General features: G+C 28.3%; 1 protein-coding gene across 1 annotated transcript; it reads left to right on the forward strand.

Annotated features, from left to right (window-relative positions):
* The first annotated feature begins 1506 nt into the window (after positions 1–1506).
* LOC105626947 lies at positions 1507–4609 on the forward strand. The gene is made up of 10 exons (XM_012208238.1): positions 1507–1595; positions 1901–1966; positions 2042–2189; positions 2303–2578; positions 2720–2866; positions 3048–3156; positions 3227–3385; positions 3486–3682; positions 3839–3908; positions 4001–4609. Exons 1-10 carry the CDS (start codon positions 1507–1509, stop codon positions 4117–4119), a joined length of 1380 nt encoding a protein of 459 aa, XP_012063628.1. The 3' UTR covers positions 4120–4609.
* The last annotated feature ends 8899 nt before the right edge of the window (positions 4610–13508 follow it).

Raw genomic sequence — 13508 nt, forward strand, 5'->3', positions numbered from 1 at the left:
TACGTAGTAGTAGTAGTAGTCGTAGTAGTAGTACGTGTCGTCGTGTGTGTAGTAGTCGTAGTGTAGTACGTAGGTAGTAGTAGTGTAGTGTAGTGTGTCGTGTCGTGTGTGTGTGTGTGTGTGTGTGTGTGTGTGTGTGTGTGTGTGTGTATATTATGTACAGAACGTCCGGCGAGACTATTGCAATAACTCAGGAAGGTAGATGGAACTAAATTGAGTCGAAAAGTCCTCTATCATTTTGCAATTTTCGCAATAGTTAACAAATTATTAATTACTAAAAATTATCAAATATAGATCTTTAATAACTTTTTTTCAAATACAAATACTCAATTTTACAGAAAAACTGCAAAAGTTGCAAAAACTATTTATTTTCTTCTCATAGAATTCTTAAGAATTTTTTCAGGTTTTTTATCGACTTTTTAATACTACATTTTTTTATTGGCAACTATATTTTACCATATTTAACTATATTTTTACTATATTTTAACTTGAGAAAATATAGTATTAAAAAATTCTGAAAAAATTCTCAAAACTTGCACTTAGTATTATTGATATAAGGATTAATAAATTTAAAATGGAAAATCTATTCGCTACTTTGATATTTAGAGCTTTAGTTTCAATGGTTGCGTTCAATAGACTCAACATTAAGTGAGCGCTCGCTGTTATTGATGTATTCTTTTAGATCATCCAATAAAAATTTTAGATCTAGAAGAATACATCAATAGCAGCAAGTACTCAATTGCTGAACACAACCAATGACGCATTCTCTATTCCGCAGTCCTAATTCCGCACTATGTGATTTCACCCTAAAGCTTTGTGTCCATGATGTTAAAAATCAGTCCAAGACCTGGGATGAAGAAAGAATTGACCAATCGTAACAATTTGGTCATGTGATCAAATTGTTTAAATGTGATTTGCTAATTTTTTCTCTGACTCCTATCTGAGACCGATTTCTAGCATCGTGGACTTCGGGCTTAAGGATGGAGTGATATCTGGGAATCGATTCTATCTTGAAACGAGGTGAAAATTACAAAAGTGAGCGAATTTACTAGAATATTGATAATTTCATTAATTAACACCTAGTAAATTTGTTTACTTTTAATTTTCATCTTGTTTGAAGATACAGAATCGACCTGGATTCAAGATACAGAATTGATCTCCTGAGTGGCACTCGAGTGGGAATTTGAACATACTTTCCTAGCGGGAAAGTCCTAGAGACTGTTAAAGACTCTCTAGAAAGATCCAGAAAGACCCATTTCTAAAAATTTAAAGATCCCTTACACAATCAATCGCCCACACAACTTTTGGCATAGGGAAAGGAAGTCTCATTCCAGTTTTAGTATAGTTTGTATAGTATAGAAGCTCTCGGAAAGATCACACTTTTTTTTGTACCGGCATGTGTTTTTTCTAATAATTGTCTGTGAAAACATTTTATTTATCAGATTTCTATCATAATAGAACAGCATTGAACGATATTTTTAAAGAAGCGTAGAAGCGTTTGACGACATGCAATTTCTGCAAATGTCAATTTACGTTGTAGCTTACTTGTGTGTATTTTTCTTGAATGTTTATTGTGAGAAGGATGATGTCATACCGTGAGTATTTTTGGTATTTAGTACACATTTTACTGCCAGAAATAAGTTCATTGCGTATGTATTATATAAACAATATATTATATATTATATATTCAGCGTAATTTTTTCCAAGCCATATGCTTGCTAGTATTTTCTTCATTACTTTTAAGTAAACAAAATCCATTCACTGCATACAATTATATAATTTTCTTGCAAGACATAAATATATTAATTGCATTTTTATGTAAATATATGAGTTGTTATTTTAGATCTTCTACATGAGTTTTTATTTTAGATCTTCTATATGAATGTACTTTTCATTTTAGATCCACTCCCGAGCTCACAGAAATACAATCATTCTTCTACATGTTTGCAAAAGAAGACTTAACTAGGTATAAATTATATTATTTTACATAAGATATAAAATTTTAAGGTTAATAAATCATTTTGAATCTTTTATATTTTAGTCCAGTGGCAGAGAAGAATGAATCTCTTACTATATCACAATCATGTAGTGATTTATACAATTATAAAGAACTAGCTAAACAAAATACTCAGGAAGCAATTTTCTATAAACGTTTGATTGCCATATTATTATCAAAGCTTAAGATGCAAGTAAGTTGCTGTATATAATTAGAAGAATCAAGCTTAAAATCATTTGTAATAGCTTGATAAATTCAATATAAAAATTTCTTATTTATATACAATGAGATAAATTTTGCTTGCAGAAAATTGATGATAGATTAGTTGGAGCGCTTACTATAGAAGTATTTTCTTCGGAACTTGAATACTTGCAGAAATTTGTGAATGGTCAAGGTTCTATCAGAGAAGTTGACAGAATTCTTATCAATGCGATAACAGGATCTGAATACTCAGCATGCGATTATATGGCTGAAGCATTTTATTATTTCAATTTACTTTTGAGTAAAACATCAGAGAATTTGATATATTATATATCACCTACGGAAAATTTGATGTATTATATATCACTTATAAAATACCACGTAAGAATATTTATAATATATATATATATATGTATATAATATTAAATATTATATATGTATATAATATTAAAAGATATATTTTTGTATTTTGAGTTTATATATCTAATAACGTGGATCTGATAACATGTTAAATTGTTTCAGTGGGACATAACTATAATCTTCTTTACAGTCATAGCTAGTTTTATGATTTTGAGGAGACAAAAATTATCTCGAGGTTTGATCATCTTTCTCATCATTGATGTTATATTTGTAATTAGTTTTGTCATAAATTGGTGGCGACTTATACAGGTAAGTTACATATTATTTTATCATAAAAATATACTTCAAGATATATATACAATACATTTATATATTAATTTAAAATCTTTATAGTGTAATGAAATATTTTGAAGATTTGTATGTACTTGTATTTGGAACGAAATGATGAGTGCAGATATTTTTTTATTTTAGAAGTTGTTTTATTTTGCAGGAAGCAGAAATTAAATTAATGGCAGCACAAGCAAAATATAGAGAAATGCCAATTGCTTGCCAGCCGCATAAAATGAATTTCTTGGACAGGATGACTGAGTGGCTTCTTCGTAAGTAGTATTTATAATAAATGTATTCGAGACATTAATGTATTATTTGTAAGTAAAAATCTATTCACAGCTACAAACAATTGTGAAAAATACTATGAAACGATTATGACGAATCCTAGACTGCAAGTAACACCAGCACTTGTATTGACTCATTTGCTCACTACGGTTATTTTTCAACCTTTAACATACTTTGGACTTATTATATCTGAATTTATAGATAATGCTACCAGTGAGTATTGTATTTTGCTTATTATTATACAATAATATACAGAGGTTTAAATATTATTGATTAAATATTATTAATTATGTCATGCATTGTTGCTTCATAGGTAAATTAAACTTTTTGTACAAGTTTCCCATCATAATTGCCCTTTTCTTGAGCATCTGCATATGTATAATATTGATACCGTTTTCCTGGATTGGCGGATCTATTAATTTCGGTTTTGGACCATTCTTCAGATTTGGAATGAAAGGTAGACAAAATTCCAATCAAAATCAAGGAGACCGCATTGAGCGGATTTACGAGGTATTAATTACATTTTTATTATTTTTCAAATTATTAATTTTTCTTGTTAGGTTGATTTTAAATTAGCTGTAATATTCAGAAAAAAAATATATATAATACAAAATTTTTATAATATAAATACATTCAAATCTATATACATACATTTTTTTATTACAGGAAGTTTCACCAAAAAGGAGATTGAAAGATTCAGGAAAAATGAAACAAAATATGTTGGAACAAAATAATGGTAATGCTAAAGAAAATAGTACGATATTTGTAATTTCTAATTTCTATAAATACTGAAATTATTATTATTATTATTATTATTATTGATCATAGATCTTGCTGGAGGCGATGCCGACATGCATCATTTAGTAAGATATAAAAAATGTCAGTGTGAAAGAAAAACAAATGGAGATATAGAATGTATCAAGAAAGAAGAGAAACTATTACCTTAATAACAGTATTCTTGCATTGTTGTGTATACAGTATTTCTCTTATGATTTATTACGTTATTAATTCTTCCTCTACTAGGTATTTGGTGTCTCATCCATACTAACGAGGGTACTAGAATGTCCGTTTTTTTCATTTATTCAAAAAATTTCTAAAAATTCGCCAACATACTTTCAATTTTCTAGAATAAATATTGGCATTTCATTTTGAAAAATATTAAAAAATAGTATAATTTATAATTACTGAAAGACTCAAAGAAACTTGCACGAATAGGAATCACTTGATGACTAGGGACTCTCTTTAGTAGAGTAAGGGTTAATCCTTTATTTTTTAAATTAATAATTAATTTTTATACTAATAGTTTATAAGCATATTGCGCTATATTTAAAATGATAAGCTTATTTATCTTGTAATAATGGCCATAAATTATTAAAATAAGTATATTTTATTTTAGTATATCGAAAGTATTAAAGTTTATATTATTGTATTATAAAATGGATCTGTTTTTCATATTTTTCAAACTAATCTATTTTAGTATCTCACTTATAGGAATTGTACTATCCTTCTTAATGCATAAGTGCGCTGCGAATAATTGGTGCAAGAACATATTTTTATAAAATATTGTTACTTGCTGTGATAAATTTTGTACCTTAATCGTAAAATAATATTTATCGATTAGCGATTATATACGCAGCTATTACTTTGTTATAGCTTGTTCAAAGTACAACCTTAATAAATGATACATTGACTACTTAATATGATGCTTTATTACAACGCCTATTGCATATTTAATTGCCGAGAGTTAATAAATTGCAAATACTGTTCGCGCAAATTGTACGAGGTGAATAAACGGTAAATGCGGTAGAAATGAAAACATTCTGTTGTTCGACTGGTAGCCCGGCGGCTACGCTTTATGTCAACTCTCAGCTTAATGATCGGTGAGCAAGCAAGGATTTGTCAAATTTGCTAGATGTAACGTCTGCGTTCCTTGTGTAATTTTACTCATCCTCTGTGTACTCGCGGATAAATCTAGTCGTAACTGAATGAAAATTACCTTATTGAAAGTATGACGTTTAGAAAAGAAAAACGTTGCAAAAATCGAACAAGAAATTATAAAACTTTTTCCTATTTTTCGATTTTATTTTGAAGTAATGCAATCGGAATCCATTCATTGTATCATGGAGAAATGTAGGATATAGAACTTATATCATTAAAAAAGCACGATGTATACTTTTCATCAACGTTACATTATTCTTGTTTCATTTGTTTTCTTTTACGCAGAATGTATTGTTGTATTAAATGTCATTTATTGTACATATAAAAAATCGTATAATGGACATGTATATCATTAAAAGATTTTAATAAAGTGCGATATTCTTGAGTAAGAAAAAAATTTTTCGATGTTTGCGACAATTTATTTTCTCTAGCGTTTCCACGACGAGATCATCCTCGAATTAAAATAATATTAGATCGTAGCAAATTTGACGATGGATTGAATGTCGTTTATTTTGGGAACTCGTTAATTACCGCCGAATAATCTGCAAGGAATACACTAATTAGTGTCGAAGGTCGTGTACACGAGCGGTTTCTTGTACCAACGAAAAATGCAGTCGAAGAACTTTGAAAAATAGAGAGAGCATCGTCCTCTATTTTTTTCCTACGCCCAGGCAATTTTTCACGATATCAATCCTCCTTTTTATCAAACTTTTTGCGATTTAAATTTGGGAGCATTAAAAGGTGCAATATTGCAAATGTGTACCCCTTTTATAGTCATTGGATTTCAATCCGTTAATGAATCGTGAGTGAGGTATTGCATTTCCATTGAAAGCGTGCATTTGCCGAAAGTAGGAACGCATTTCGGGCTTTTCATTACGCAAGATTTATTGCAAAATGTCACGTCCCCTACTTCTATTCATTTTCTCTACATCTATGTTAAATAAAATTGAATATATATATATATATGTAGCAAAATAAATTAATGTATATACACTTATAAATTATAGGACATAAATTAAACGTAGGATAAATAAATTATAAATATTATATGAAAATATAATTAAAGCTTGTGTAAAGAAATGTTATATTCTCAGAAACACTCTGTTTTTTTTTCTTCATCGGAAATACACATATTGTATGTACTGAAGGAACATTGCGAAAATATTATTTTTCACGAGCACAAAATGGATTGCAAATTAACGCAAAAATTATATTTTTTTCTGTATTTATTCAAATAAGTAATAAAAATACATGAAAAAGTATTATCTTGTTGCAAGGTAATACTTTTTCATGTATTTTTATTCTTCCGATTGGGATTGTAATATGTTTTTTATCAAGTCTTTTCATTTATAAAATTAATTATATGCATATATAAATTAATTAACTTTAAATTTGAATCAATACAACGCTAAACTAAAATTAATTTATTGTTTAAAAACGATATGAATATATATCAGAAAATAGATATATTTAATACTATTAAAACAATGGTGATTAAAATTTTTTAAATTATTATTCTAGTTAATTATAAACGTAAATACTATTTTAAAATTTAGTTTTATTCTCTTTTATTAACTCAACTAACAAAATTGAAATCTAAAATTTATTTTTATTATTTAACGAAGGTAGAAATATTAGATCACACAAAAACACGTTTATTTTAAATTCAATATTGCTGAAATGCCGGCGAAATGCGACTATTTTATTAATAAAAATAGTATTTGAAATTCTTGTAATTTCTATGATATATTTCATAATTCTATCTATTTCAAAATATGATTTTATTGTTAATTAATTTAACAAATATGGTTAAAACCTGAAATTAATTTCTCTAAAAAATTCAAATTCAATTAGAAAAGAAAACGTTTCAAATATTCAATATTATAGATATTCACAAAAGCATTAGTGATTATTTCATTATTAAAATGGATGTTCAAAATTGTAGCTATCACTTCGGATTTCTAATTGAGCTTCTATATAAATTCACGAGATATTACATGAATATTATTATTATTATATAATAATGTTATAAACATCGATCTCGCGATCTCGCATATTTGCTGGCGTTGCTTTTCAGTCGGTACAGGTTTATGCACCGTTCGTTCTATCAAATATTTGTTCTCGCGTTGCTGCTGGTACCACGGTGGTATTTGCCTGGAAAGGATGCACCTTTTGGTTCCCGTCGACCTGGTGAGCTCCATTACATGCCCGAAGTAATACCAAAGAGAGATGGCCGAGCCGGTGTTGTGTGTTGCGTCTAGTTTCGCCGTTTGCGAAGCGGCACCCGCTGGCGGCTGCACGAAAGTGCAGCGTGTCAGTTTAGGGGAGTTTGCGTGTTGTTCACGTGCAACTGCCAGCTAGTCCTAAGTTTCTCGTAATTTCGCGAAACTCCGCGCAAAAATTGCTGGTGACGCGTCCGAGCTGTTAACTACCGCAACATGTACAAACGAAATTTTTTTCGCAGTAACAGCAGTTTAAATTATAGTTTCTCTTTCTTTTCAGTCGGAAGTTTTTTATTATTGTGATATACGTGCGCGTTGCGTGAGAAAGGAAATTTATATCTTATCCTGTATACACTTTCTCTTTTAACGCTGAATTCCTTGGAAATCAATTTCTAAAGAACGTTATATAAATTATACATACACGCACAATGATTTGTATTTTTATGAATAATACTGACTGATTCTTATTTGTTTTAAATATTTTTAAATTCTGATTTTTAAATGTCAAAAATTTATTCTATAGATTCCAATTTTTTCTAATCAATATATTCTTAAAAAAACATACAGTTTGCTGATTGTTCTCATTTATACTTTTTCTTAATTAAAATGATTTCCCGGAAAAAATGTTCATATATAATTATATATTATAGTTACTAAAAATTATATATTAAAGTTGATAAAATTATATAAAATTTTATATAATTAAAAAAATTGACATATTTTATATATAATTATATATAAAACACATATATAATGCACATATATAATTTTTATTTTTTTAAATTAAAATGATTTATTCGCAAACTTTTATAATAAATAGTAAATGTTATAATTCAGTAGTTATTTCTTCATTATGAATTATTTATTTATTCTAAGCAGAAAAGATCAAGAGAAATGTGAGGAATTTCCAAATGTTATTTAAAAATTCTGCTCTTCTCATAAATTTGGAAAACAGATTTGAAATTAACGTAAAAATATAAGGAAATAATACAAGGAACACCTTCTCAGATCAATTTAATATAAAAAAAAGTAAAATTTTTGTCGACTAGTGTTATTCATATACTTTAAAACTATTATTATTATTATCATATTTCTCTTGGTTCATCTGTCAGAAGCACGCTTGAAATAGCTCGCTGTAAGAATGAAGTGGATCGTGTGGTCAAAATATTTCGGGACACTCTATTGTTTGCGATCGCATCGCAGACACGTTCGAAAGAGTTCATGGAGCCGTGAAAGCCGTCGAGGAGAGAAAAGAAAAGGGTGAGACCGCACGTAGGTGCACGGATGCATTACATGCTCGAAGTGATACCTAAGGGCGGATGCTTGGTTCTTTAGTTTTCTCTGCACAACACTGCTGCCATTGCTTCTTTACATTATACGTATCTCGCTCCAAAAGTTTCCGCTTTTTCTACTAACCATCGGTATATACCGGTGTCTTGACTTATCTGTTGAAATGTACCTTCATGAAGAACGCAAGCGTGGTAGTTCAACATGGTTTCCATTACGCAACTGACAACATTTATGATAAACTGTGAAAAATTGAATTTATAACGCGGTAAAAACAGAATTCGTCTTGATCGTGATTCAGTACCCCGATACCGATGAAATGTAAATTGCGTAATTGAAAACCTTTAAGAAATGAATAGTTTTAATAAAAAGCCTAAATATTGTATTAAATATTTCATTTACGCACAATTATTTATTATACGTGAATCATTGTAAGAAGAGTTAACAAAATGCTTATTTCTGCCATAAATTTAATTTATTTTCATTCGTTAAAAGCAAACGATTTTTATCTTTTGCCTTTATGCAAAATATCATTCTATTGCTAAAAAAAGTGATTATTCAATTTACTTTCTTTCTTCTAAATAATAATCATCTTTAATAAAGAATATTTTCTTGATAATAATGTTAAATGTAGTTATTACAAATTTTGGAAAAATTTATTAATATGCAAACAAGAATTTATTTTCTTTTAAACAATATTATAAAATTGATCAAAGAAACTTTAATTATAAAATAAATCGAATTTGCTCTAATAATTTTGATTGAAATATTAAACTCTCTTACTAGGGAGATTCAGAATATATTTTAAATAATATTTTGATTTGATGACTTATAATAAATTTGCAGATATATGAGTTTTTGAAATACTTAAAACAAATTATTATTTGCATACAGCATGTATTTTTCTGTATGTATGATAGATAAATGAAGGAAAATGTTCAAAAGCAGTTTATATATTTAAGTTTCTTTAAAACAAGCTAAAGAAATAAATATCCAAAATAAAATAAATTTTTTTTTATGCAATTATATGCTCGATAATTAATAAAAAAATTAAGAATTGATTTTACTGTCACAAGAAACAAAAATTTCAGTATAGCAGAGATTTTGAAAATATTACATAAGTTTCTATTAAAATCAAAATTTTAAGAATTTTAATACATTACATATTACATAACAATTCTATATGTAATCATAATAAAATTGCAAGTAGAACAAAGAATGAAATTATAAAGCAATAACAAAAAGAAATTATAACTATCTTTCAAATATAAATGGAAAATGTTTAATGTGTTAAAATAACTCAGAAAATATATCAGATTGTTGAAGATACTTTAAGAACTCTTATTACATAATACAATGCAAACGATCGTGAAAATTTTGTGCGAAACTGTTAAAACTTCTGCAACATACGCCTGACTGTATAGTAAAGCAATTTTAACGTTAGTTGATTTCACCGTTCTTCTGCGCAGTCCACCTTGCAGTCTCCACTTTAACTGTTTAATTGCAATTTATTATTGCGATTCTGGCTATTCGTCTAACAGAGGTACTTCGGTATTTACGTAGCTCACGGGTGCTTCCTTAATAAACTCGATTTGACGCGGTACTCGGTGCGGACGGCGCCCCTGAATGCGATCGCGCGAGTGCGCTATCAAAATAACCTATCCTACATCTTCGAGTGCATCAATCGCGCCCGAATGCATCTGAAGTGCAGCGGGATCCACCGCACTTCATGCATGCGTGAGCATTAGCCTGGTTCACCTGCCTCCATTGACGATGGTCCCCTCTCGAATTTGCGCCCGGTCGGTCGCGGGTATAAAACCGCTGAAAACTCTAATTTGATCGATCTCGTGCCTTGTATCCATATACCTATCGTGATTGCGGTTGAAACATCGATGCGTAATACGTGAAAGGGATCTTTGAGAAATCCCTCAAGTGCGTGGCATCGAATGTGATCTCTTTTGTATGAAAAGTTTGCTTGATTGAGAAGTTTAGTTTAAGGGAGAAAAGCGTAAAGATAAAAATGAGCAAAAACGACAGAGAGAATTTAAAGGTTTTGAGAGTTTAAAGGTTTCACAGATGTTTACAGAAAAGGTAATTAATAAGACGTCTTTGTTAAGAGAAGCGAGAAATAAAAAACAAAATAATTAACACAGTTTATTGATCAAACTATGATTTGGATTTAGATAAAAAAATTTGGAAAATATTTGTGCAACACTTAAAGCGTTATATAATTATATTCCGAAATTGACATGCAACAGCGACATTTAAATATATTTTCTTCTATAATTTCATGACTTATGACTTTTTAACACTATGTCAAAAATTGATGTTATTTTTTCTGACATGCATGCTATATTATTTTTCAATATTTGGATCCATATCTGATTGGCTGTCTATTATGCATTTTCAAGAACGTTACTTGTCTTATTATATTATAGATCATATTATCTTTTTAATTTTAGAATTGAGATTTAAAATGTAATTTAAATTAATAAATATGTATTATATTAAATTTCTAATTTTCGGGTTTGGAATATTATCCCCGTTTTCTTTGATTTTTTAAGATTCAATGACTTGTAAAGTTTTTCAGCTATTTAAGCATTTTTTAAATGAATCATCTTGTTGATGTTTTCGATAAAAAAACCTATATAAAATCTCATTTTTTTAAAGTAGAAATAACATTTCTAATTAGAAGAACAACAGACAAAAAGATTATTTAATATTAAATAATATTCTTAGAATATTAAATGTAACATTTCTAGAATATTTTATTAAAATTATATAATATTAAATAATATCCTCGAAATATGAATGAATAGTTATATGTATTCACTTCTGATAATGTTATTATTATTAAAAGTAACATATTATTTAATGTTACTGTAATATTGTTTAAACATTAAAAAGTATTGTAATAGCATTTATTTTAATTTGTAAAACTGCTACATCTGTTTAGAATAAGTATATGTTTAAAGATTGAAAATGGTTTTGGCACGCAATTGTAGTATTGGATATGTACTTAAAATCACGCCGAAACATTTTTTTTAGCACAAGATGCAGCATAGACTGAACTTTTCGTTACTGAATTGTGAATTCAAATTGCAATAAATTAAAAATAGTTAATATTTATATTTTAATAATATATATGTCAGGAATATTAAGGATGCAATACCAAGGATATTATGTAAATAGATATATATAACTTTTATAGAATACTCTCATAATATTAAAAATTATTATATGATATTCATCAATCAAAATATTATAATCACTTTTTTTAAATAATATCCATGTAACATTCTAGGAATATTTTGCGCTTACAGAGAGACTACTTATTTTCTGAAAGTTGATCGAAGACTGCGCGTTAATTCGTGTATCCTGAAAGGATAATGCTATCAGTCGTCAATCACAGCAACAAATTTGCGATGCAACGTATTCCGTTCGCGCGCATTAATTCTCTAGTGTCCTAAAAAGATAATGTTTCCATCTGATTATCACTGTCATCCCGACAACAAATTTGCGGTAGGAATTCCCGTTTGCATTCGATCTTGCAGGCTTTTGCCGTCTGATGCTCTCTCGCTGATTGCGGATTCAGTAACTCATGAAGGGGCCGTACCGCTATCGGGAAACGTATGGCGGATGTAACGATCGGTTACTGCTACGGTAAACGTTTCACTGTTCCGGAATTGCCGAATGTAAACTGTCTATTACCGCGTTTCGGTAGCGATCGCGAGCGCGCAAAATCGTTTCCATCGAGCGCACGTTCATCAGCGTTACAGTACGTACAATCGAAACAAGGATAATGCACCGTATTCCCGATACTTCGATCGCGTGTGCAAACAAGTCCGCGCCTGTAATGAAATGATTTAATAATTAACGGTAGATAGTTATACGCTTCAAATGTCGCACTCACAAATCGACAACATTTTGATTCGAAGACGACTGTTTTTTTATTAATTTTGAACCGTTTACATCAATATTACAATATTATTTATACTCGTTTGACTTAATTATTTATTAAATATGAACACATATTTATATATATATATATATATGTTTGGTATAAGAAAATAATAATAATAATAATAATAATAATAATAATAATAACAATAGTAATAATAATTTAAGTATCATTCTTTTAGCAAACATTTATTTATTGTAAATATTTAGTTAAAGTAAAAAACATTTTGTATTTACGTTAAAACAAATCCTTGTTAAACACGTATAATATTTAACCCAGGTATAGTTATCTGTAATGTTCTTATATGCCAGCGAGGAAATGCGAATTATGTGTTATAAAATGGAAATGGATTGTTTTCTTTTTGAACATATTTTTTTTAAATAATAATAACTATTTTTTACAAATAAATGCGATTCCATCTAACATCCGCAATAAAAAGTTATATTAAATTAATAAAGAAAAAAATTTTACTCACATCTAAGATTCCGTTCGAGATGGAAGTAAACGTATCAAATGAGTATTGTATTTATACTAAAAAAGAGATTTGTTAAATTTTATTAACATTTGTTGGAATAATACTAATTATTTATTAAATATAAACATATATTTATATATATATATATATTTGGTATAAGAAAATAATAATAATAATAATAATAACAATAGTAGTAATAAAGATTATGTGTCAATAGTAATAATAATCTAACAATAGTAATAATAATTTAAGTATCATTCTTTTAGCAAACATTTATTTATTGTAAGTAAATATTTAGTTAAAATAAAAAACATTTTGTATTTACGTTAAAACAAATCCTTGTTAAAATTTTTCTGTTGAATTTTCAATCCGAATATTAATTTAACATAATGTGATTATATTATTTAAGTTTTGTATTAAAATTTAACGTTTCTTAGTGTTAAAATAATATAA

Source organism: Atta cephalotes (assembly GCF_000143395.1).
Source record: "Atta cephalotes unplaced genomic scaffold scaffold00007, whole genome shotgun sequence".
Taxonomy (NCBI): Eukaryota; Metazoa; Arthropoda; class Insecta; order Hymenoptera; family Formicidae; genus Atta; species Atta cephalotes.